Raw genomic sequence first — 23,985 nt, 5'->3', positions numbered from 1 at the left:
GGATGTCCAGCCCCTCAGGTTCAGAGAACCTCCTTGCTGTTCTGTTGTCCATGAAATCGCAGGAAAGGGACAGCTGCACACAGGTCCTGGTGTCACAGGAGCCTGGCCAGGTTCTGGCAGCCCAGCCACCTTAGAGGCAGGAATTAGGTTGGTGAGCAGAGAGCAGTTCTGGTGATGACAGTTACTCAAACCAGGGGACTCTGTGTGGGTGGTGGCCTTTAATGCTGAGAAAGACCATGCAGAGTGGTAGGATCAGAGCTTCAGAGGGATCACCGAGCCCACCCCTCACACGGCCCTAAAACCTGATCCGGTCACGACGACGAGCCAACTGTTTATTTACACTTCTGTCTGCCTTACAAGTCCAGGGAGGGCCTGGCGCCCAGGGCCCTTGCTTCCCTCCTCCCTCCCTTCCTGCCCCTCACCTTCTCTGACTTCCTGCCATCTTTCTCCTCCTCGCCTCTCCCTGCCTCTCTATTCTACCTTCTCTCCTCTCGCGTTCCTCCTTTTCTTCTGCATTTGCTCCCCGCTCGGCCATCTGCCATCTACCCACCTCTACCCCCTGAGCCCCACCTGCCCGCCCTCGGCCCAGCATCCAGGCCCGGGTCCTCAGCCGAGGGAGCACCTGCCGCTGCTCTTCTTGTCACAAGCTCTCAGGTCCGCGCCAGGGGGCCTGTGGCTGTTTCCCTGGAGGTGGAAGCGCACGGGGGTCAGGGTGGGAACAGCTGGCCGGGGTCTGAGATTGCACGTTGTTTGAAGGGGCCCCACCCTCACGGGCGGTGTTAGCACCGCTCCCCTCCTCAGCGTTCGCTCCTTGCACGACACACACCCACAGCTGTGCTCAGTCCAGCACGACCCACTCACCGATCTCCGGCCTCCTGACTTGAGCAAGATGTCCCGGGCCAGGGAGCTGAAAGCCTGTGGGGGAAAGCAGTGACTGGTGAGAGCAGCTTGGAGGGGACGGTGGCGGCCTAACAGCCGTCTCTGGGAGTGGGGGGCAGGCACGGGTGTGCCTCACCTCATCCACATTTGTGCTGGATTTGGCACTTGTCTCGAAGAATCGAATTCCGTGCTCCCGAGCCAGCTGTGGGGTGGAGAGACGCGGCGGGTGGATAAAGGTGGAGGCAGCCCTTGGAGTCCGAACCCGCCCTGGCCGCCCAGCCGGGCCTCACCCGATCGGCCCGCTCCTTCCGCACTCTCCTCTTGGCCTCCATGTCACACTTGTTCCCCAGCAGCAGACGCTGCACCCCTGCAGAGGCATTCTGGGAGCCAAAGGGCAGGAGGAGCAAAGTTGGGTCCTGCTCACCTTCACGGCCCCCTCGCCCTCCGGGCTCTACCCAGTCCCCCGCCTCTCCAGGATGGTTTTCACCTCTTTGATGCTCTTCATCCAGTTCTGAATGTTCTCGAAGGATTTCTCATCTGTGATGTCATACACTAGGATGATGCCCTGGGAGGTGGCAAGAATCCACCATGGAGCCTTGGGCCACGTTCCCCTCCAAGCGACCTGCCCTGCCCCGACCTGCAGGGACCTGCTTCCTGCCCCTCCAAGCGACCCTGCAAGCCCTACCCACGAATCTAACCACTAGTCCAGGTGGGGCCCTCCACGCCCCACACTATAACCCTGACACCGTCCCTACCCGACCCTGCGGCCCGCGGTTCTCAGAACCCTGCAGTCTACCGCCTCACCCCTTGTCCAGACCCACACCCCGTACCATGGCCCCGCGGTAGTAGGCGGTGGTGATCGTCTTGAATCGCTCCTGGCCAGCCGTGTCCCTGAAGAGGCGGAACGTTTGTGGGGCGGCACAGAGGGAACAGCTCTCCGAAGAGAGAATCCCCCCTGCTAAGAATTTAGCTTCTGCAACAGAGTGGGGGCTGAAAGGAACAGAATCAGAAAACAGTAAAGGAGGAAAAGAAGGTAAGACAGCTGGGAACAAGGTCTCGGGTCTATTTGTTGCAGGATGACTCCGTGCGAGCACCGCTAATCTTCACCCTACACTTGTGAGACACGTTCTACTGTCCTTATTTTACAAACGAGGACGCAGATTTGGAGAGGCTAAACAACTAATGAAAGTCCTTCCACAGCAGAGCCAGAACTTGAACCACAACCCGCTCTTATCTGTTGCACCTTAACACCTCTCTCAGGCCACCGGCCACTTGCACACCTTCGGAGTCCCGGGCTTCCTGTGACAGCCCAGCCCTCTATCTTCGGCTTTCTGGGCTGGAGGTAATTCAGGGAGCGCACAGACAGAGTCAGGTCTTAGTTCTGCCATTTGCTGCTCACCTGCTTTAATGTCATTTCCACGTGACAGCCCTGCAGACATTTGTCAAGTTCAGAGAATGCTCTGGAGCCAGGAGAGGCAAGAGAGTTACAAGAAAGCTGAAAATAAATACTTGAGTGAGCAGGAAGAGGGACGGAAGGACGTCTGAGCAAGGCGACAGGAAATGGAGAAGTACCGGAAGGAGCTGTGGGGAAAGGGAGAGACAGGAGGCAAATGGAAGGGAAAGGGTGACAGGAGGTAAACGAGGGTTTGTGGCCAGCGGTCCTGGGGGTTCACTCACCAGACCTGCAATTTGATCTTCTTCCCCTCTATGTCCACAGTGCGGATCTTGAAGTCGATTCCTACGAGTGGAGCATATATATATCACTCAGGCTGAGACTCTGCAGGGACGAGGAGGGCGTGCAGGGGAGACCCGGCATGGAGCAGCAGCAGGGCTAGAAACTGTGCAGGGGTGCACTTGGGAAGCAACTTTGTTGCACGTATAAAACTAAGAGACTTTTCTCAAACCTGTATTTGGGTAGCAAGCATCTTGTTTTTACATGGATTTTATGGATGTGGGAGGGGGTAGGTGATGGAAATTCTGCAGGGAGGCTTAAGGCACCTCTTGGATCCACTCAGCCAACCAGGTGACAACTCTCAGAATTCAGTGTCTCCCCCAGAATATTACTTTTAGATTCCTTTTCCTTTCTGTTTTCCTAGAACCACCGTCTACGCTCCAGCCATATAGGATGAAGAGCCAGGGAAAAGGTAGCTGATGCCAGTCTGTGTGAGTTAACTAGTAGGCTGGGCTTGCAAGCAAGAAATCTGAGGATAAATAAGATTTCTCCTGAGACTGAACTAGGATAGAGAGGCATTTTCCTTCCCTTTTCTAACCAGAATTGTCTTGAGATTCCCCTCGTTTTATTTCCCAGGCCAGAGAAGATGAAGAAAGACAAGAGGGGAGGAGGGGAGGCAGTGTTCTTGGTGGAAACTTGGGCACCTCCCCAGAGCCGGTTGGGAGCCTAGGGAGGAGCCTGAGTCACCAGGCTGACTCAGAGCCCCCAAAAGTCCCCCCACTCCCACCGTCCTTGCCTGGCTGACTGCATATTCACGGTTCCAGTCCTTGGGCCACCCTCCAGCACACCCAGCCACTTTGTTCCACCCCCCCCCCCCCCAAACCCCCAGTTAAGTTGAGGGGCAGGGAGACTGGGAAGTAATTTGGTACAGTGGGGATGCAATGGGGGAGTCTGAAACTCAGCGGGGCAGAAAGAGGCTGGCGGAACTGGAAGCCGCCTTCAGGGAGAGGGGTTACAGGAAATACAGGGAGGTGGGTGGGGGTGGGGGAGAGGAGTGGAGCAGGAAATCGAGAAGGGTTCATGTGCATTTGGGGAGGTGAGGGAGAAGGGTGGTCCCGGGAACCCCAGGAGCTGGCACAGCTGAGAAGTTACCTGGAGGCCTCAGACAGTTTAGAGGTTGGGTACCATCCAGAGATATGCTCCACGGATGGGTCTGAGTCAGGGGTTGGGAGGCTAGAGTTCAGAAGCCTCACTCTAAGGAGGGGTGGGGGGTGGAGGGTGGGGGGTGGTAAAGAGTGGGGCCACGAGTAATCTGGGAGCCTGAGGATGAGGTCATGCGGGATTAGGGGCTCTGGGATATGGCCAGTGGGCTCACCGATAGTGGAGATGTAAGTGTTGTTGAAGTTGTCTTCTGCAAAGCGAATGATCAGACAAGTCTTGCCCACCCCCGAGTCCCCGATCAGCAGCAACTTGAAGAGGTGGTCGTAGGCTTTGGCCATGGCGGACACTGGGGAGCCGGGGGAGGGGTGGGGAAGCTCCGGGCACTGGTAGGCGGGATCGGAGGGCTGGCGGACGGAGCTGCCCGGAGCCCAGGCCAGGAAGTTTTCCTCCCTCTCCGCCCAAGCTCCGGGATAGAGGGGAGGCGGCACTCCTCTGGGCCCCACCCCCTGCCCGCCCACCCCTTTCCTCCCGCGGCCGCGGCAGCCCGGCCTGGCCGGCCTTCTGCTCCCCGGGCCCGGGCTGGCCCGTCTCCCAGGCCATTTCCCACCCACACAGCGTCTGGCTTGCCATCACTCCCCTCTTTTGATCTCACTCTGGCAGTCTTAGGCCAGGGAGGCTGGGGTGAATGGAACCAGAGGTTTCACCCAAATGAGCAGAGGAGGACGAGCTTTAGAGGAATTAGGGGAAAAGGGAAAGTTTTGCGGGAAGAAGGGTGGAGGTGGGGATGGCCCTGGGAGCTGACAAAAATCGGGGCTGATTCAAGGGACGGAAACCTTGCAGGGGCGGCGCGCGAATTCCGGTGTTGGTGTTCCCAGCCCTCAGTTGGGAGACCAGCTCCGTTTGAAAAGAGCGGGATGCTCTGGAAGACAAGGCTACTTGTTGGGCGGGTCTGCCCCCTGGTGGAGCAGAGTGAACACGCAGCGCCCGCCCCGCCGCACCCCTCCCTCCGTCTCGACCGAGACACGTTCGGGGTTTCATTAGCAACAGCCCTCCAACTGGGACCGTGTGCGGTTTCTCCGACAAGCCAGTGCGGCAAGACAGAGCTTGGGACTGAAAATGTCTGGCCTCGTTCTTTCGACGAGGCGCGCATGTTGAGAACACAGCGGAGGCCGCGCCCTCATCCCTCGCGGAAAGGCTGTGACGAGGCCACCGGGGCGCTGGAGCGTGGGAACACGGCGATCCGGGCACAGGCTGTCGGTGCCGGTGGAAACACAGTATGCAAAGCGTCTGCGTCTCCGACAGGGGCCAGTCGAGCCGTCCGCGCACAGTGTCCGGGCTGTGCCTCTGCTGGCCCCCTGCCAGTCCCCTTCTGCGCGTCCTCTCGCCTCCCGGTCGGCCTTCCAGCCGTGCCACAAACTCCACGGTTTCCCTATTTCTTCCCCCCCGGCCGGGCCGTCTCGCACCCGTCCTTGAAATCACGCTGCCATATCCCCCCGGACTGTTCGGACACAAATCTGCCCGTTCTTTTACTTTTTCGTTGGCCGGGATGTGGCCTCCTCAGCCCCGGGGGTTCAGGTCTCCCTGGACTAGGCCCGTGCGCTCAGCCCTTAGCTCGCTCTGGCCGCCTCGCCTCCCCCCTGCTCAGCTACGCCACGCTCCTTCGGCCCCGGGTTTTGGCTTCTCCCAGACAGTCGCACGGTGGACTCCACGTCCTTCAGATTTCGGCCTAAATGTCACTTCCTCACGGGACTTTCTGGGCCGCGAGCGGGGCGCTGAGAACAAAGTGCGCCCGTCCCTCACCGGCGCCAGGCTGCACGACGCCCCGCGGGCGGCACCCGCGCCACAGGAGCAAACACTGTCCCAGGCACGTCTGTGTGTCGCACGGGTCCCAACGCGGCCGTCCCCGCGCGCGCACTGCAGAGGGTGGGCGGTACCGCGCGGGCCGCGAGGGGACGGGGAGGGGGCGACCTGACGGCGGTCGTGGATGGACTCGCCGCGGGGAGCACCCGAGTACTTGACGGGACCGCCGTCAGAGGAGAAAGGCTGGGAGGACACAACAAAAAACCTCACAGCGGTTAAGAGGGTAGGCGAGGAGGTGGGAACCAGGACGAGGGCTTCCGCCGTGTCTACATTCCCGCGGTGTTAACATGGCAAAGGAAACCAGCTGGGGAACACGGAGGAAGTCGAGAAGGGCAGGGCCTGGCTGGGGTCGCGCCGCAGCCCCCTCGGCAGGCCGGGCGGGGGGCGTCCGCTCCAGCCACGGGCGGCGCGCGGACCCCGGCATGGCGGCCGGGCGCGCGCGCGTCACTTCCGGCGGGCGGCGGATATAAGCGGCAGGATTTCCGCTTTCGCTCCTTTCCGGCGGTGACGACCTGCCCACGAGAACATGCCCGTGAGTTCCTCGGCCCGCGTCCCGGCGGAGCCCTCGCCGCCCGCGCGCGCTCGCGCCCCTGCGCCGCGGACGGGCAGCGGGGGCCGGCCGCGGGCTCCGGGGCTCGGGCCCGGGGCGCCGGGGGCGGGGGCCGCGCGGCCCGGGGCGGCGGTAAGATGGCGGCCCCGCTGCGGACGCCGGGCGGCGCGGGCTGCTGCCGCTGCTGCCGCTGCTGCTGCTGGTGGAACCGCTGCCGCCCGGGGCCCGCCGCCGCCCTGACCGCGCCCGTCTGCCTCCCGCAGCTCGCGAAGGACCTCCTGCACCCGTCCCCGGAAGAGGAGAAGAGGAAGCACAAGAAGAAGCGCCTGGTGCAGAGCCCCAACTCCTACTTCATGGACGTGAAGTGCCCGGGTGAGGGCCGGGGGCGGGGGCCGCTCAGGGTCCCGGGGCGGCCGGCGCGGGGTGGGGGCCGGGGGCCGGGGGCCGGGGGCCGGGCTGGCCTCGACTCCCCGCTTGTTGGTTCGCAGGGTGCTACAAAATCACCACCGTGTTCAGCCACGCGCAGACGGTGGTGCTGTGTGTGGGCTGCTCCACCGTCCTGTGCCAGCCGACAGGAGGAAAAGCAAGGCTCACAGAAGGTGAGCCGCTGCGCGGTGTCCTCACTTTGTCGCGAGCTTTAGAGGGAGGGTCGTGCTTTCCTTGCTTGAAAGTCGACTCCGTCTACCCGCCTCGCCCCGGAAAAGTTTCGGGAACCTCATGTTCCTTCTTAGTCTCGGACGCTCCAGTCTAAAGCGGGGACGACGGGGGAGGAGGCGCAACACGGGAGCTGGCGACTGCGAGCTCCCCGCGGGACGTCCGAGGAGAGCCAGTGGGGCGCAGCGGCGTTGCCGCTGCCGTCCGGTGACCTCTGAACCTTTTCCTTGCAGGATGCTCCTTCAGACGGAAGCAGCACTAAACGCACCCTGAGTCGACATGAGTGGGGAACTATCCCAATAAACAGATTTTGGATACGTTCTGTTTATTGTCTTGGTTTTACTGCTAGGAAGTTCCTGTTTCAAGTATTGAGGGACAACCAGAAGAGCGGACTGCTAAGAGTTAATTGGGGCAAGTAAGTGACCAAGCACTTAAAAGGTCCCTTTGGGACCTTTCTATCCAGCTGGGCTCATTGAGTCCGTCTTAAGAGCCTGATAAAAATCTGAGATACTATATATGAGGTATTTCTTTCACTTGTATATTTTCTTAGAATTCGGAACCAGCAGTTGATTTCTAAAAGACAGCCAGGGGCGGCTGGGTGGCTCAGTCAGTTAAGCATCTGAGTCTTGATCTTGACTCGTCCTGATCTCATGGATCCAAGGCTGGCATCAGGCCCCCTGCTGTCAGCATGGAGCCTGCTTGGGATTCTCTCCTCTCTCTGCTCCTCCCACCATTCACTTTTGCAGGCATGCATGCTCTCTCAAAATAAACTACTAAAAAAACCCAGTCTGGCACACGTTAGTGTAGAATAGCTTAAAACCTTTTATAATTCTCAGAAGCCTTGTTTGGGGGCTTATGGCTCCTGGTCTAGGGCCAGAAATCTCCAGTCGTCTACAGTTCAGGGGACGTGTCCAAGTGAACGTTAGTGCCGTACACTCCACAGCCAGTGTTGCAGCCGATTCTGGACCGGTGGGGACTGTGGACTCATGAAAGGGGGGGGAGAACGTGTGGGGACAAAACCTAGAAATCAAGCGGGAAGAGAGATGAATAAACCTGGATGTTTGAGCTTTTCAAAGGTGAGGGTGCTGATTGTTTACCTGGTTGTGGTGCTCCTAGGGTCGGTACGTAAACCACTGGAACTGTCTGTATCTTGTTTAAGAAGGCATTGTATGCTAGAAAAAGAACAAGGGAGAGAGAGGTCACCAGAGGCAGATCTGTTTTTGTTGGAAAAAGACCCTACTGAGCAAGTTTAACTCAAAATATTTAAGTACTTCTATGAAAAGTGAATAATGCTTTGAGTTAAGAAGAAGAGTATAGGAACTTTTCATTCCAGTGATTTTAGAAGTATTTCAATTCAGGGGTGCCCGGGTGGCTCAGTCACTCAAGTGTCCACCTCTTGATTTTGGCTCAGGTCGTCTGGTTTCGTGGATTTGAGCCCCAAGGTGGGCTCCACACTGACAGTGCAGAGCCTGCTTGGGATTCTCCGCCTCTGTCTTCTCTCTCTGCCCCTCCCCCACTCGTGCACGCGCGTGTACGCACTCTTTCTCAGAAGTTTCAACTTTAAAAAGGTGAGAGAAAAATGCAGGTATAGACCATAGCGTGTTAAGTTTCTGTTTCATCTAGAATAGCTCTGAATTTGAGCAAAACGAGCCATTTTCTCCAGGTTCAGCAGTGGTTTCCACTTCTGGGTGGGGTGTGTCACATGCAGTTTACTGCTTCTTGGTGGGAAGTTGAGCAGGACTTTCCATCCGCTAGGTGACTAGCGCTGAGAAGGCTGAATGAGTTGCAACTGCTTGTCATGAGTGACGTGATAAGCAGCTGATTTTTATTCTCGATAGTTGGTGAAATTAAATGAAGGCAGTTTTTTTTTTTAATTTTTTTTTCAACATTTATTTATTTTTGAGACAGAGAGAGACAGAGCATGAACAGGGGAGGGGCAGAGAGAGAGGGAGACACAGAATCTGAAACAGGCTCCAGGCTCTGAGCGGTCAGCACAGAGCCCGACGCGGGGCTCGAACTCACGGGCAGTGAGATCATGACCTGAGCCGAAGTCGGACACTTAACCGACCGAGCCACCCAGGCGCCCCCGAAGGCAGTTTTTTAAGTCAAAAGTCCACGCTGCTGAATGTAAGGGCTCCTTACCTAGAAAAACAAAAGCTGTTGAAGCTAGCACTGCAAAGAGGGTAAAGAGGATGGTCTGGTGAGAACCCAGGAACTTCTGGAGGACACTGGAATCTTCACATTGATCTGTGCGTTGGTCAGAACAAAACAAGGTCACAGTTAAAAGCATTCAGGGCAGGTTGCTGTACTTAACGCGTGGTCATGGGTATCCAGCAGAAGCTCTCAAAAAAGAGGTAGGTTGTGTACTTGGCTCCTCTACCTGTTTTTGGCTTGCTCCTGTCTCCTAGGTAATACATGGCAATCCATGAACCTTGTAATTTCTCCACTTACAAACGGGCATTTAAACACTCTGCTACCTTAAAATGTCCGTTAACCTTTTCTGTGTACTTTATTTAACTCCAAGCGACTTGCTTCTCTTCACCAGGTTTGTGGTTGTGGCGACTGAACCTGTAGGTTTTTTTTTTAATGTTTATTTACTTTTGAGGGAAAGAGACAGAGGCATGAGCAGGGAGGGGCAGAGAGAGAAGGAGACAAAGAATCCGAAGCAGGCTCCAGGATCTCAGCTGTCAGAACAGACCCTGGGGCTTGAACGTGAGATCATGACCTGAGCTGAAGTTGGACACTTAACCGACTGAGCCACCCAGGCGCCCCTGAACTTGTAGTTCTAATCCCTCTAACCTGAAACCTCTCTTTGCATCACCAACCGCCTCTTAAATCCCATGGGTCCCCTTGTCCTTTTTTACTCAGGATCTCCTTTCTAGGGAACATTCTGATTTGTCCCCAATAAAACCTGTTTTTGAAGCACACTTGGCATCTGACTTTGGTTATTTCAAATTCTTCAGTGTCCACAAATGAACTCCTACCCCACCAAACTCCTTGAACTTCAGGTCTTCTCTACCTGGTTCTTATTTTGCATCCCTGGTATAGGCCCTCTAACCTCTGGACTTGTAACTGGTCTTCCCTCTCCTGGGACTTTGTTTCAGAACTGTTTGCAAACCGCTTCTCTCCGAAGAACAGTTACATTGCCTTAAATATAGATGCACTAAAAACAAAATTCTCTACACTAACCCTCGATCAGGTCCCACTGTTGAAAGCTTTTGGCTTGCAATGTTTACAGGGTAAGAGTCAAGATAAAACCTGGGTGACATTTAACAGCCTTTCTAGTGCCCCTTTGCTCTGGCTACACCAAACTAACTGTCTCCCCAATCAGGTTCTGTCTTAACTCTGATTTCTGCAGTAGGTACCATGCCTGGCATATGCCCATGGGCACTCAAATACTTGTGTGAATGAGCTGAAGGCTGGGTTGGATCTTTGACCACTCCTACCCACCCGTTTCCGAGGTTGTGTTAGTCCCACTGGTCCCTCTGGTCTCTGAGAAATGCAGGGGTTCTTAACCATTGAGCTGTGCACGACTTGGCCTGTGGATCCTATCGGAATGTTTTCAAATGCAAAACAAAATACGTAGGAATAAAGGAAACCAATTATGGGACACCTGGGTGGAGCATCTCCTGCGGCTCAGGCCATGTCGAGCCCCACTTCAGGCTCTGTGCTGACAGCTCAAACCTTAGCCTGCTTCAGATTCTGTGTCTCCCTCTCTGCCCGCCACCCCCCCCCCCCCAATTCTCTCTCCCTCACACTCTCTCAAAAATAAACATTAAAAAAGAAACCAATTATATCAAAGTTAACCAAGGTGGAAAAAACTTTTGTAACATAGCTATGTTAAACACTTAACAAAAACGTTAAAACGCCTTTTTGTAATATGCTCCAGCAACAAGAAAGATCTAACCTCAGACCTAATAACAACTATAATTTTTATGTAATTTTGAAGAGAACTTTAATAATTGGAACATGACAATATCTGAATTCTGTTGGTGACAAAGTCACACGTACTGCTGTTACTGTGGTCTGTTGCCTATATTCATAAAGTCAGTGGAAATACTAACTTTCAGTTAGAAGTTAATTGAAAATAAAGGTGCAATATTTCCCACCATTGAAGGTCATCGGCACCTTGAATTCCATCCATGGGCTTTTGCAGAAACCCATTAACTCTAGATTTAGAAACAACAAGAAAGAACACAGGTTAGAGTTGAGAATTGTTTCTAGTGCTGGGAACCTGAACGTCTCCATTTCCTCAACTCTTAAAGGGAGAAACATTCACCTCAGAGTTATGAGAGAATAAAATGCATATAAAATGCACTTAGGACATGACCAGTACATCTCAGGTGCTTGCCGAAACAGACCTTCCTCCCACTGGAGTTGAACTAGGTAGGGTCCAGTCCAATTCACACCCAGTAAATTCAAAGACCAGTTTCTCTGGAGGGATATGCAAGTAGAGGTGACGATACAAGGAGGATGATTCTTTGGCTCTCCTAACACTTTTCAATGACTACATGTGTTCCCATCCCAGCCATACCTGGCACAGTTTCCAAACTGGGTAACGGCTAGAATCAGCATTTTGGAAAGCTAAGACTTCTAGGTTTATCATCCTTTGTCTCTTGCCTGATGCAAAAAGATCTGCCAGCAACTTTTGAAGAAACATTTATCAAGAGGTTTAAAAGTAGTACATTTAACAGCGCGGAGAAGCTCATGTTAAACTGACATAACTACTCTTCACTACGTAAGTTATGTAGAACATCTCTCGGTGATCAGTAAGCTGCGCGAAGGTTCTATTTTGTGTAGATTTGGAGATTAAAGATCCGTGCCCCAGGTAGTTTGAGTAATCTTGCTCAGGTGGCTGAATGTTTCTCATGAACTAAACTGAGAAACACTTAGATGGTCCCAACTCCTCTGGATTGTAAGCAGGGCCCCCCAGTGCTCACCTGCACCAGACTTCTCCTTCAGAGCTCTCACTACCACAGCCTCACTTTGACTGGTGAGCACACAGCAAATGTTGATGAAAACGGGTGACGTCTGCTGGAGGGAGGTGAAGTTGACCACTCTCACGGGGTAGACCACCAGGCCAGGTGTGAGGGAAGAGTGCCTGTGGCCAGAGACCACTAGAACTGGGGAGCTGGGGAAGACCTTGGAGGAAAGATAAAATGGCACTTGACAGAAGAAAATCAGTTTTGTGTCAGTATTGCATTCCAGTCTTACACATACAGTAAGAGCCCTGTATTCCTAGTTAGCAACCTGGCAGTAAGTCGTCTGCTTTTTTTTTTTTTTAATTTTTTTGTTGAATGTTTTATTTTGAGAGCGAGAGAGACAGAGGGTGAACGGGGGAGGGGCAGAGAGCGAGGAAGACACAGAATGTGAAGCAGGCTCCAGGCTCTGGGCTGTCAGCACAGAGCTTGACGTGGGGCTCGAACTCACAAACGGTGAGATGATGACCTGAGCCGAAGTCGGACGCCCAACTGGCTGAGCCACCCAGGTGCCCCAGTCGTCTGCTTTTTCACTCAGGTGTGTTACAGTAGATGAGGGAAGAAAATAAACTGTGAGGAAATAGCCTTCAAACAAGTTTCAACCTAGAATCCTAAAGATTGTTTTCAGATGGCACTGGCATTCTCTTCCAGACTGGCAGCTCATGACCTAAATTTTGCACTCAGAGTCCCCTGGCATTGTGAAGGGGACAGGTTTTCTTCCTTCTGTTTTAAGAACTCCCCGTGTTGAGTTTTATCAGGTCATTCAATGACTGTTCCTTCGCTCTTGGACTAGGAATAAAGACTCCTTTTTCAAAACCCTGATTTCGGTTAGGTTTTGGATCAGTACTTCACATACCTCTAGCTTCTCCAGAACTCTGTCCACCCCCAGCACTCTTATCTCCCCGACATCCTGTCTGTGGCTAAGAACCAATTCTGACTGGTTGACGTAAAAGGCTGGGATGAAAGGAATGAGGGTTCTCTGCATTCCGTTCTTGCTGCGTTCACTGACCAGTGTGGCCCACCCGTAGACTGAGGTGTCAGCCACGCTCAGGGCCTGGAGCAGCCCTTCTGACTGGGGTCGGACCTTGATCAGGCAGACATAAGCACCTGAAAAAAAGATGAAACACTGGGCAGGAAGGTTCAGAGGCTCTGCTGAGCTGACTTAGAATAGGAAGCAAATTCAGAAGAAAACGTGAACTCCACTTTGTCCGCTATTAGCAGACTACTGGCCACTGGTGAGGAGGATGCCAGAGGAAAACACAGTCCCCGGCACCCACAGCTGAACTCGTCGCGTAAGTCAACATATCAGGGAGTAGTAAATACCACAGTGCAAACAGGGACATTAAGGGGATATAGAATGAAGTAATAACCAAGAGCAGCTGAGATCAGGAGAGGGTCTGTGAAAGACGCTTTGCGCGTCGTTTAGGCACGTCTCTGTCAAACCATATCTCGATGGCCTTACTTCTGGCAATAGTATTGTTTGACAGATACCCTTTCCTTCATTCCTATATCCAGTCGTTCTCCAAATCTTCCTATAACTCATCCTCCGAAATGTCTCTGACGCCTACCCCTCTGTTAGTACCCCCCTGGGACTCTGGGCTGCCACCTCATCAGTTCATGCCTGGGTTACTGCAGTGGCCCTTTCACCGGCCTCCCCTCCTTGCCTCCCACTGCTCCGTCTCCATTCTGTGTCCTGCCAAGCTCCAGGCTCTCTGTTGCCTGGGATATCCTGGCCTCTTCATACCTAGCTCACTCCTCGTCACCTTTCCACAGGCCCTTTCTCTGTAAAACCAAACTCTAACCCTCCCTCCCCCATCTAAGGAGTCAGATGCCCCTCCTCCTTCGGACTCTGCAGCATCCCGTGTGGCCTCTATTCTGTGATGGATCACCCTGTGCAGCACTAGTGACGGTACAAAGCCCTGTCTTGCTCCCTGTTGTACATCCAGCACCTGTCCTGGCACCGGGTGTTCTCAGTGCCCACCGGTGTGCTGAGGGAGCCTGCCTTCAGTAGCTGCTTGTTACTCGCACGGCACTGCTGGCCTTGCAGGACAGGCGCCTGGGCTGTAGCACTATCCTACTTGTGCCTGTGTTTGACACAAATCCTCATTTTACATCAGTTGATTTATATGAAACCATTCCAATGTCATGCCTATTTCTACTTCATGCTAGTTCATTTACTCTGCTTGGAATATCCTTCAGTTCAACAATAAACATTCAAACACTGCTACTTGCTGGGGATAAAAAGCCCAGCAGTAACAGGGACCAGCAAAGAAGAAAACAGTAAATGACAAAAGAAAAGCACAGGGTGGGTGTTCTAGGGACATGTTGAACATTATTGGATGGAGAGAACAAAAATGTCGCTTGAGAAAGGTTCCACAGTTCTACAGCAGATGAAACTGTAAAGTATAAATGCAATCCAATAAGAAGTGATGACTGTACAAAGATGGGAACAAGGGCACCAGACTCAAGGGATGGGACCTACCTCTTTCCATGCTGAAACCTGCATGGACATGGAAGACTTTGCTTGCTGGAATGTCTAGCAAAGTATTACTGAACTGCACATGGCACACCACAAGGGTCTCAGGAAGAAGTATTGTTGTAATGGCCAAGGCCTGACTGGAGGTACAGGACCCTAAGAAGCAGAGAAGAGATAAAGAGGTGTCATAAGAATTTATAAAAGAGGAGACATACAATAGAAGCAGTAGCTTGATTTTATTTATTTATTTTTTAATTTTTAAAAAAAATTTTTTAAAGGTTTTATTTATTTTTGAGACAGAGAGAGACAGAGCATGAACGGGGGAGGGTCAGAGAGAGAGGGAGACACAGAATCCGAAGCAGTCTCCAGGCTCTGAGCTGTCAGCACAGAGCCCAACACGGGGCTCAAACTCACGGACTGTGAGATCATGACCTGAGCTGAAGTCGGACGCTCAACTGACTGAGCCACCCAGGCGCCCCAGCACTAGCTTGATTTTAAAAAGGGATTGGGGGGGTGGGGGGAGGGCGGTGTGCCTGGGTGGCTCAATTGGTTAAGCATCTGACTTCGGCTCAGGTCATAATCTCACAGTTTGAAAGTTCGAAGCCCACATGGGGCTCTCTGTTGTCAGCACAGAGCCCACTTCATATCCTCTGTCCCCCTCTCTCTGTCCCTCCCTTGCTCTCACGTGTTCTCTCAAAAATAAACATTAAAAAAAAATTGAAAAAACTGGACGCCTGGGTCGCTCAGTCAATTGAGCGTCTGACTTTGGCTCAGGTCATGATCTCACAGTTCACAACTTCGAGTCCTGCATCGGGCTCTGTGCTGACTGCTCGGAGCCTGGAGCCTGCTTCAGATTCTGTGTGTGTGCGTCTCTCTCTGCCACTCCCCTGCTCATGCTCTCTTTCTCTCTCTCAAAAATAAACATTAAAAAAAATTTTTTTAAGGGGTGAGCATCTGGCTGGCTCAGAGGAGTGTGTGACTCTTAATCTCAGGGTTGTCACAGCCCCATTTTGGGTGTAGAGATTAAATAAATAAAAGCAAAACAAAACAAAACTTAGCAAGGGGCGGCTGGTGGGTGGCTCTGTAGGTTAAGCAATACGCAACTGGCTTTGGACTTCGGCTCAGGTCATAATCGCATGGTTTGTGCCCCGTACTGGGCTCTGTGCTGACAACTCAGAGCCTAGAGCCTGCTTCCAATTCTAGGTCTCCCTCTCTCTCTGTCCCTTCCTCACTTGTGCTCTCTCAAAAATAAATATTAAAAAAAATTTTTAATAAAGTTTTATAGACAGTAAGTATGTTTTGGACATCTCTCCTTGGTTTTGAGTGTTCCTTGCCGCCACCACCCCCCCCTCAAAAAAAAGAGTGAAAGGATTTACGTGGACTTTGAGTGGAGCAGATCTACCACTTCTGCCACCGACTTGACTTGTTACCTTATATATGTAACTTGCTCTTAAGACTCAGTATTTCTCTTTTTTTATTTTTTAATGTTTGTTTTTTGAGAGAGACAGAGTGTGAGCAGGGGAGGGGCAGAGAAAGGGAGACACAGAATCCGAAGCAGGCTCCAGGCTCTGAGCTGGCAGCACAGAGACCGATGAGGGGCTTGAACTCCAGGACTGCGAGATCATGACCTGAGCCGAAGTCAGACGCTCAACTGACTGAGACACCCAGGCACCCCAGTATGTCTCATCTTTAAAATGATGATAGGGGCACCTGGGTGGCTCAGTCGGTTGGGCATCCAACTTCAGCTCAGGTCATGATCTCGCAGTCCGTGAGTTCAAGCCCCGCGTTAGGCCCTGTGCTGACAGCTCGGAACCTGGAGCCTGCCTTGGATTCTGTGTCTCCCTCTCTCTCTGCCCCTCCCCTGCTTATGCTCTCTCTCACTGTCAAAAATGAATTATGTTAAAATTTTTTTTAAATGATGATAATTGGGACGCCTGGGTGGCTCAGTCGGTTAAGTGTCTGACTCTTGATTTTGGCTCAAGTCATGATCTCATGACTTGTTTGTGAGACTGAGCTCTACATCTGGCTCAGTGCTGACAATGTGGAGCCTGCTTGGGATTTTCTCTCTCTCCCCCTTCTCTCTGCCACTCCCGCCCCCCCCCCCCCCCCCCCGCCCCCGCTCATGTATGCGCATTCTCTCTCTCTCAAAACGAATAAACTTTTAAAAAATGATGAATACTACATAAGATTGTTAAATGAGATAAAAATATATAAAAGTTGCTAACACAGCACCTAGAATCTACTAGGAGTTTCTTGTATTTTAGTTTTCTTTCCTCCCCACCCTGTTTAAAAATTTTTTAATTTTTGTTATTATTACTTTAAGTTTATTTATTTATTTTGAGAGAGAGAGTGCAGGAGGTGCACAGAGATAAGGAGAGAGAGAGAATCCCAAGCAGGCTCTGCAGTCAGTGTGGAGCTCAATGCAGGGCTCGAACTCACAAATGACAATCAAGAATCAGATGCTAAAGCAAGTGAGCCAACCAGGCACACCTATTTTTTTTTTAAGTAATCTCTACGTCCAAGGTGGGGCACGGACTCAGGACCCCGAGATCAAGAGCTGCATGCTCTACTGACTGAGCCAGCCAGGTGCCCCCTCCCCCCACCCCACCTCTTTTTGACAGCAAACTGTAACAAATTGAAAAAAAATTGTGTCCTAGGTCTTATCCCAAACTTATTAAATTTCGGGATGGGGCCTAAGACTGTATTTTTGAAAAATGTCCTTGAGTAACCTTGAAAATCGGCCATGTTTGGAAATCCCTGGTTTAGGCCACCTCCTATTCTCAGGCACGATTATAACTACAAAGAAAACAGAGACTAGGCTGCGCCTATTTCAAAACCTGATATCCAGTCATTTTTTGATATCCAGTCATAGGTATCAATGATTTATTTGTTGAGGTGGAGTCAATTTTCAAATAGAAGGAAATCTGGATTACTCGTCAAAGGGGTAAATGAATTGAAGGAGGATGGGAAAGATGGAAACAATCACCCAGACCTATAAAGAGACTCCTGACCTTTGAGATTAGCACCATTTCTGCCAGTGGTGATGAAAAGCTTAAACACCGCTGAACTGGGGCTATTGGTGAGGTAGGTCTTGAGGTCATAACTGAGCGTCAATCTTGATGATGCATTGACCACCACCTGTCAGCAAACCAAAGGAAAATCTGTACCTAAGTTCTTAGAAAATCTTGTTTCCTCCCCCTCCACTTTTCATAACTCATTCAACCAAAAAGCATCTGGTTCACACAAGTGCAAACTGCCCTTCCACTTCATTACATATCTGAGAACCACAACATCTGCTCACTTTTGAGAAGAAAAAAACATTTTTTTTTTCTAAAAGATCTTTATTCATTATTCCGTTTGACATCTTCCCTCCGTAGGACTTCCTATTAAAATTCCTTTGTGCTTAAAAATAAAATTTTTAGGGGCACCTGGGTGGCTCAGTCAGTTAAGTGTCTGACTTTGGCTTAGGTCATGATCTCACAGTTCGGGAGTTCGAGCCCCACGTTGGGCTCTAGGCTGACAGCTAGGAGCCCAGAGCCTGCTTCCTATTCTGTGTCTTCCTCTCTTTCTGCCCCTCCCCCACTCACATTCTGTCTCTCTCAATAAATAAATAAATAAATAAATAAATAAATAAATAAATAAATAAATAATAAAATAAAATAAAATAAAATAAAATAAAATATTTTAAAAATTGGGGCACCTGGCTGGCTCAGTCCATGAAGTGCATGACTCTTGATTGGGGGGTTGTGAGTTTGAGCCCCACATTGGCTATACAGAATGCTTAAAAATAAAATCTTAAAAATAAACACATAATAAAATGCCTTTGAAGACAAGTGCAACTTTCTTCAGAGTGTTCTCTCTTGCATATAATCTCAACCTTTTCTGAAACTTCAAAGTCCTTTACTTCTTTCAATATATGTGTAATGTTCTGTCTTATCCTGCAGGTATCTTTATTTTTGTTAAAAATCACCCCTATTAGAATCTAAGTTCTTCAGCTGAGATTCTAGTTTAACTTTGTATATCCTTGTACTGTGCTTTGTATTTAAGGCAAGTGTTTAATGATTACAATGAGAGAAGATAAAGATGACCCTTTCCCCCCAAAAATCTTCAACTTAAAGATTTATAATCTTGGGGCGCCTGGGTGGCACAGTCGGTTAAGCGTCCGACTTCAGCCAGGTCACGATCTCGTGGTCCGTGGGTTCGAGCCCCGCGTCAGGCTCTGGGCTGATGGCTCGGAGCCTGGAGCCTGTTTCCGATTCTGTGTCTCCCTCTCTCTCTGCCCCTCCCCCGTTCATGCTCTGTCTCTCTCTGTCCCAAAAATAAATTAACAAAAAAAAAAAAAAAAAAAAAGTTGGAAAAAAAAAGAAAAAAAAAGATTTATAATCTTGTCATTATATGTCATTATTTATGACATTATATCATCTTAAATGTATATTTTAACACAGTATCCTCAGTACCACCATAGTTTCTTGTTTTTTCAAATGTTCAAGGACCTTGAAACCAACTTAGTTACATTAAATGCTCAGTAAGGGAAGTCTTGTCTTTTTCATCTTTGTGTTCCAGAGCCTAACACAGGGCTGAAACAGAAGAGGCCTCAATGAGTGTCTGTTAGCGAATAATTACATGAGGATTATTCAAAGTACACAAACGAGGATATCGAGATCTTTTGACTTCTTTGTAGCCTCTGACAGCACAGACCAGTCCCTCCCTTGCCTTTTGTGACCCCTTTCTCTCTGCTTTCCTAATACAGAGATGCTTCTCAATCTCCTTCTCAAATTATCTTCTCATGCTGCCTCTGTCCCAGCTCTCTTATCTGCCCATGATACAAGTTCTCTTTAGATGTTATCTGATTTTCCCTCTCTACCTTTATAAACTTTTGCCAAAGTCATCCTGATTTATTCACTGGTCTTCAAACATCATCTATCTTTGTCTTTGCACATCTATGCCTGTAGTCTAAAATGCCTTTTCTTGAACGCCTGGGTGGTTCAGTTGGTTGACTGTCTGACTTTTGATTTTGGCTCTGGTCATGATCCCAGACTTGTGGGATAGAGCCCTAACTCAGGCTCCACACTGGGCTGGGTGGGGAGGAGGCTTGAGATTCTCTCTCTCTCTCTCTCTCCCTCTGCCTCTCTCCCCTGCTCGTGTTCCCTCTCTCTAAAATAAAAAAAAAATTTTTTTTAAAAGAATAAAATGCATTCTCTTCAAAAAATAAAAAAATTACAATTTTTTAAAATTAAAATATAAATAAAATGCCTTCTCTTTTATCTGCCAGATTCCTAATTGTCAAGACTCAGTTTGTTTTTATTTATTTTTGTGTGTGCCATGATTCAGATCTCAAGATTCAGTTTAAATGTCACTTCATTTTTTTTTTTTTAAAGCTGTACACCAGAAGTTACACACTCCCTCCCTCCTGGAAATATGAGAACCCCTCCACTTTTAGAAAATTTGCTTTAAGCCCTATTGCTTTTCTGAAAGACGTTAGCACCTGGTTCCCCTAAGGAAAGAAATCTGAAGAGGATTTTCTGCTTTTACAAAAAAAGGCAAAAACAGCCTTCAGCATTTGTTTTGCAGCAAGCCGTGCAGAGGCGGCAGCACAGACAAGCCCCTCCCTGGGAGCTACCGCAGACAAGCCCTCCCCGGGAGCCACACTTAGCAGCTCAGCATTCAGCTCTGTAGCTTTGAACTGAGCGTCTCTGCTTTATCTCAATGTGTTTTGTGCATCCGTCACCAAGATGTGTGCTAAGCAATCAGGAAAGCCTAAGAGAGGGGCGTCTGGGCGGCTCAGCTGGCTAAGCATGGGACTTTGGCTCAGGTCATGATCTCGTGGTCCGCGAGTTGGAACTCGGGCTCTGTGCTGACAGCTCAGAGCCTGGAACCTGCTTTGGATTCTGTGTCTCCCTCTCTCTCTGCCCCTCCTATGCTTGTGCAGTGTCCGTCTCTCTCAAAAATAAACAAACATTCCAAAAAGAATGAAATCTTGCCATTTGCACCTACGTTGATGGAACTGGAGGGTATTATGCTAAGTGAAATTAGTCAGAGAAAGACAAATATCATATGACTTCACTCATATGAGGACTTTAAGAGACAAAACAGATGAACATAAGGGAAGGGAAACAAAAAAAATATAAAAACAGGGAGGGGGGACAAAACATAAGAGACTCTTAAATATGGAGAACAGAGGGTTTATTTATTTTTGAGAGAGACAGAGACAGAATGTGAGTGGGTTAGGGGCAGAGAGAGAGGGAGACACAGAATCCGAAGCAGGCTCCATGCTCTGAACTGTCAGCACAGAGCCCGATGCAGGGCTTGAATTCACAAGCTGTGAGATCATGACCTGAGCCGAAGCCGGACGTTCAACCGACTGAGCCATCCAGGCGCCCCTTATTTTATTTTTTTAAGTAATCTCTACACCCAACATGGGGCTCAAACTCACAACCTCAAGATCAAGAATCACATGCTCTATTGACTGAGCCTGCCACGCATCCCCCCACCACTAGATGTGTTTTCTATATGCATATCCCTAAATATGGAAATAGTCATCCTGGCCTTGTTAGGGTTACCTCGCGATATGTTTTCACCACTCCTGGGATGTCATGAAAGACTGTTGCTACTCCTGGCCTCCTGGCCACTCCCACTCCAGTGCCGGTGTCTGTCTGCAGAATGTTGTCAGCAGAAATCATCCATATCCCAGGTTCACCTAGGAAAAAACAAGAGAAAGCACATGGCCGCAAACTCAGATGTAACTTGGTGGTCACTCTAAGAGTATTCAGATTCCCAGTCAGTAGACCATTCAAGCACACAGATATCTCTTCCTAGGAGGAACATCCAGCTTTGAAGAGAACTTTATTTTCTGAATGTCAGCTCCCCTTCATGTACCATCAAACCCACAAAATAAAACAAGAACTACTGACCTTCAGAATCATAGAAGGAGCTACTTAGTTGGAGACCTTAACTGTTCTCCTTAGGAAAAAGAAAACTCTTTATACACACAGGGGTAATTCTCTTTCAGTTACTGACGGACAGACACCAGCAGAAGACCGCAAGACTGCAGGAGAGAAGTTTTGTTGCTTTGGCTTAAGTCTCAAGGTGGCAGAGGAACACAACCTTGAGTTTGTGTTAGATCACAGATCCTGGCATTTGGTCATCCATAGGCAGTATAGATTCAGGATGCCCAAATAATTCCAGAATGGAAGACAGAGGGACAATCCTGACAAAACCCAGCAAAGGGGTAAAGTGAAAGTGTTTCACTGACAAGAGACGAACAATCATCTCTTGATGATTTGTAACTCTTTCAATCCTAAAGCAGGGTTAGCTCACTGGCCCTGGATTAGGTGTTAGTAGTGATTCCTTGCAAATCAGTCATCATGGGACTGGGGGGCCTGACCTGGGCTGAATGGCCGCCCCCTGCATCAAGCCCTAAATATACAGAGTCTGGCCCCACATCACATCACAGTACTCAAACACATGTATCCACAGTTCCCGGAAGAGTTTACAAAGCCAAACCCATACCATCCCTGCCGGTCCAACTCGGGTGGATGATTTCAATGTACACAGGCAGGGTCCACCACTTTGCAGTGTGCTTTCTGTAAACCCAGAGAATCAATACTCACTTCCTAACCAAAGACTGATCTTCCTGAACTCAATAGTACTTCTGAGGACAGAAACGCTTTGCTGATGACCAGTATAGTTCAGCCCAGTACAAGGCCAAACCTTACTAGAGTGATGATATATTTAAGAGTTAGGCCTTCAAATGTCCCTCACAAAGCTGTGTGCTCAGTCAGTTCTTGGAACTAAAGCCTTATTGCCCTTTCCTTCCTTTTATTTCATCCTTTACTGCTCTTCAATTTATCAATTATCCTCCTTCAGAAGCTGGGAATGGGGGAGAAGGCAAGGTAATTGTAACGTCTACATGGTAATATAGCAAGTTATGTGTTCAGGAGGTGCATGATCAATATTCCTGGCTGATTTCTAATTGGCTGGCCTCTGAGAAATGGGCAGTAAACAGATCAGTTAACATGTACACAATTTCTTATTTCTCAGAGAGGCCCTCAGATTTTTAAAGATTTTATTTTTTTAAGTAATCTCTACACCCAACGTGGGGCTCGAGTTTATAACCCCAAGGTCAAGAGCTACATGCTCTACCAACTGAGCCAGCCAGGCGCCCTTAGGTCCTCAGATTTAAAATCATTTTGAGGGGTGCCTGGGTGGCTTAGTCGGTTAAGCATCCGACCTTGGCTCAGGTCATGATCTCGCGGTCCGTGAGTTCGAGCCCTGCGTCGGGCTCTGTGCTGACAGCTCAGAGCCTGGAGCTTGTTTCAGATTCTGCATCTCCCTCTCTCTCTGACCCTCCCCCGTTCATGCTCTCTCTCTCTGTCTCAAAAATAAGTAAACGTTAAGAAAAAATTTTAAATCATTTTGAAAAGTTTGTCTAAGGAATGAGTGCTTTCTCATCCTGTCGACTGTACAGTTAAGAGAGGGAAGGTGTCCGGACCGTCATGGTTGAGGAGGTGAGTCCTGAAGCAGATGACGTCTCCAACCAAGGTGTGCTGGGTGTCTGGTTCGATGGCGTGCTCCACAGCAACAGGGACATAATCTGCCACACCTGGGTGCCTCCGGTCCCAGATTCCCAAAAGCGTCACCCCCGTGTTCACGGCCTGAGCCATGTAAGTGTAGTTCCCACTCCCTGGCCCAATCAGGAGCAGATCATCTCTGAAAGGAAACGAGAAAGGCAGACGTCTCTGAAAATCACAGTTAGGACACAGTTCTGGTGGCAGAGCTCTGCTCACAGCATTTTCTGTTCAACAGCTCAAAGGTTCAGAAGGAATTCTTTTTTAAGTTTTTTATTTATCTAAGTGACCTCTACACCCCACATGGGGCTCGAACTCACAACCCTAAGATCAAGAGTCACGTGCTTTACTGAGCCAGGCAGGGATCCTGAGAAAGAGTTCTATGGTGGAGGGCAAGCAAGGGGTGGCCAGGGGTCAGGTCTATTACCTTCATACACAGAGTAGCCAGTAAGCCCCTTTTTTTAAATTAAGAATTTGTTTTCCAGTACAGCTTTTTTCCTTTTTTAAGTTTACTTATTTATTTTGAAAGAGAGTGCATGCAAGTGGGGGAGGGGTTAAGGAGGGAGGAGAGAGGATCCCAAGCAGGCTCCTTAGCACAGAGACTGACGTGGGGCGCAATCCCCCAAATGGTGAGATCATGACCTGAGCCAAAATCAAGAGTCAGACGCCCAACTGAATGAGTCACCCAGGCGCCCCTCCAGTACAGCTTTTGGTAATAATACTCCAACCAGCTCCCTATGGGAGCTTTGTGTGAATTAGGGCTTGACAGATTCAAGACACCCTGAAATTCTTCATTAACCAGCCAACACCATTCTGGTGTTTTCCATTCTAATGAAAAAAAATAAAGATCAGATTCTGAGTAGAGAGCACGAGAGGAATTTACTGGAGTTACACTGTATAACCCTAGCCCATCCGCACAACTTCTACCACAGCATGCACACCACTCCTTTGGCCCCACACCTGTTCAGAGCCAGATGAAGCTGGGTGTTGTGTGTGTGGAATTTCTCTCCGATGCTGTTATAAAACTGGACAGTGAAGGCGAGCGACACACCCACAGGAAAGGCTGCCAGAGTCCTCCCGCGGGCTGTGTACAGCACAGGTCGGCTGCTCATCCGAAGGTATGTCACTGGTGCCACCTGCGGGGGAAGGACCATTGGAGAGGAGCAGTGACGGATGAAGTTAACAGT

At 50.0% G+C, this 23,985-nt stretch overlaps 3 protein-coding genes and 1 long non-coding RNA gene across 12 annotated transcripts in view; 2 read left to right on the top strand and 2 right to left on the bottom strand.

Moving 5' to 3' along the window:
- Positions 1-315: 315 nt before the first annotated feature.
- RAB13 (RAB13, member RAS oncogene family) lies at positions 316-6,015 on the bottom strand. 4 transcript variants are annotated; one of them, XM_042925434.1, is made up of 9 exons: positions 4,711-6,015; positions 3,927-3,962; positions 2,557-2,617; positions 1,710-1,770; positions 1,367-1,444; positions 1,170-1,259; positions 1,016-1,081; positions 862-915; positions 316-684 (listed from the first exon to the last, which is right to left on the bottom strand). In XM_042925434.1, the coding sequence occupies exons 1-9, from the start codon at positions 4,748-4,750 to the stop codon at positions 607-609; spliced, it is 564 nt and encodes a 187-aa protein (XP_042781368.1). In that variant the 5' UTR covers positions 4,751-6,015; the 3' UTR covers positions 316-606. The 4 variants fall into 4 exon arrangements, with proteins under 4 accessions (XP_042781368.1, XP_042781370.1, XP_042781369.1 ...); XM_042925436.1 differs by lacking the exon at positions 4,711-6,015 and adding an exon at positions 4,546-4,704; XM_042925435.1 differs by lacking the exon at positions 4,711-6,015 and adding an exon at positions 4,546-4,698 and having other exon boundaries at positions 2,562-2,617.
- On the top strand, positions 2,101-2,742 carry LOC122211905. The gene is made up of 3 exons (XR_006198894.1): positions 2,101-2,221; positions 2,307-2,513; positions 2,597-2,742. It is a non-coding gene; the product is annotated as an uncharacterized LOC122211905 (long non-coding RNA).
- Positions 5,682-7,093, top strand: RPS27 (ribosomal protein S27). 2 transcript variants are annotated; one of them, XM_042925438.1, is made up of 4 exons: positions 5,682-5,795; positions 6,386-6,494; positions 6,611-6,721; positions 7,010-7,093. In XM_042925438.1, exons 1-4 carry the CDS (start codon positions 5,697-5,699, stop codon positions 7,036-7,038), a joined length of 348 nt encoding a protein of 115 aa, XP_042781372.1. In that variant the 5' UTR covers positions 5,682-5,696; the 3' UTR covers positions 7,039-7,093. The 2 variants fall into 2 exon arrangements, with proteins under 2 accessions (XP_042781372.1, XP_042781373.1); XM_042925439.1 differs by lacking the exon at positions 5,682-5,795 and adding an exon at positions 6,032-6,104.
- A 485-nt stretch (positions 7,094-7,578) lies between these two features.
- NUP210L (nucleoporin 210 like) overlaps positions 7,579-23,985 on the bottom strand; it is an 86,067-nt gene continuing 69,660 nt past the window's right edge. For all 5 annotated transcript variants that reach the window (XM_042925404.1, XM_042925408.1, XM_042925406.1 and 2 more), the window contains 10 exons: positions 23,759-23,934; positions 22,723-22,940; positions 20,792-20,928; positions 17,243-17,369; positions 14,238-14,387; positions 12,612-12,862; positions 11,717-11,918; positions 8,919-9,023; positions 7,874-7,948; positions 7,579-7,796 (listed from right to left, as the gene is read on the bottom strand). In XM_042925404.1, coding sequence (XP_042781338.1) covers positions 7,699-7,796; positions 7,874-7,948; positions 8,919-9,023; positions 11,717-11,918; positions 12,612-12,862; positions 14,238-14,387; positions 17,243-17,369; positions 20,792-20,928; positions 22,723-22,940; positions 23,759-23,934 — 1,539 coding nt within the window. In that variant the 3' untranslated portion in view covers positions 7,579-7,698. The remainder of the gene's footprint in view (positions 7,797-7,873; positions 7,949-8,918; positions 9,024-11,716; positions 11,919-12,611; positions 12,863-14,237; positions 14,388-17,242; positions 17,370-20,791; positions 20,929-22,722; positions 22,941-23,758; positions 23,935-23,985) is intronic.

The sequence above is a fragment of the Panthera leo genome, chromosome F3 (assembly GCF_018350215.1).
Source record: "Panthera leo isolate Ple1 chromosome F3, P.leo_Ple1_pat1.1, whole genome shotgun sequence".
NCBI classification, from domain to species: Eukaryota; Metazoa; Chordata; class Mammalia; order Carnivora; family Felidae; genus Panthera; species Panthera leo.
This window is presented reverse-complemented; position numbering and strand designations above follow the sequence as displayed.

What these genes read in the sequence shown, in the direction of transcription:
- RAB13 (XM_042925433.1), bottom strand. Translation starts at nt 4,050, where the DNA reads ATGGCCAAAGCCTACGACCACCTCTTCAAGTTGCTGCTGATCGGGGAC. An exon ending in CACTTACATCTCCACTATCG is followed by an intron (nt 2,618 to 3,926) that starts GTGAGCCCACTG and finishes CTCCACTCGTAG; the next exon opens with GAATCGACTTCAAGATCCGC. An exon ending in AGTCAGGAGGCCGGAGATCG is followed by an intron (nt 685 to 861) that starts GTGAGTGGGTCG and finishes TTCCACCTCCAG; the next exon opens with GGAAACAGCCACAGGCCCCC.
- RPS27 (XM_042925438.1), top strand. Translation starts at nt 5,697, where the DNA reads ATGGACTCGCCGCGGGGAGCACCCGAGTACTTGACGGGACCGCCGTCA. An exon ending in CATGGACGTGAAGTGCCCGG is followed by an intron (nt 6,495 to 6,610) that starts GTGAGGGCCGGG and finishes GTTGGTTCGCAG; the next exon opens with GGTGCTACAAAATCACCACC. An exon ending in AAAAGCAAGGCTCACAGAAG is followed by an intron (nt 6,722 to 7,009) that starts GTGAGCCGCTGC and finishes TTTTCCTTGCAG; the next exon opens with GATGCTCCTTCAGACGGAAG.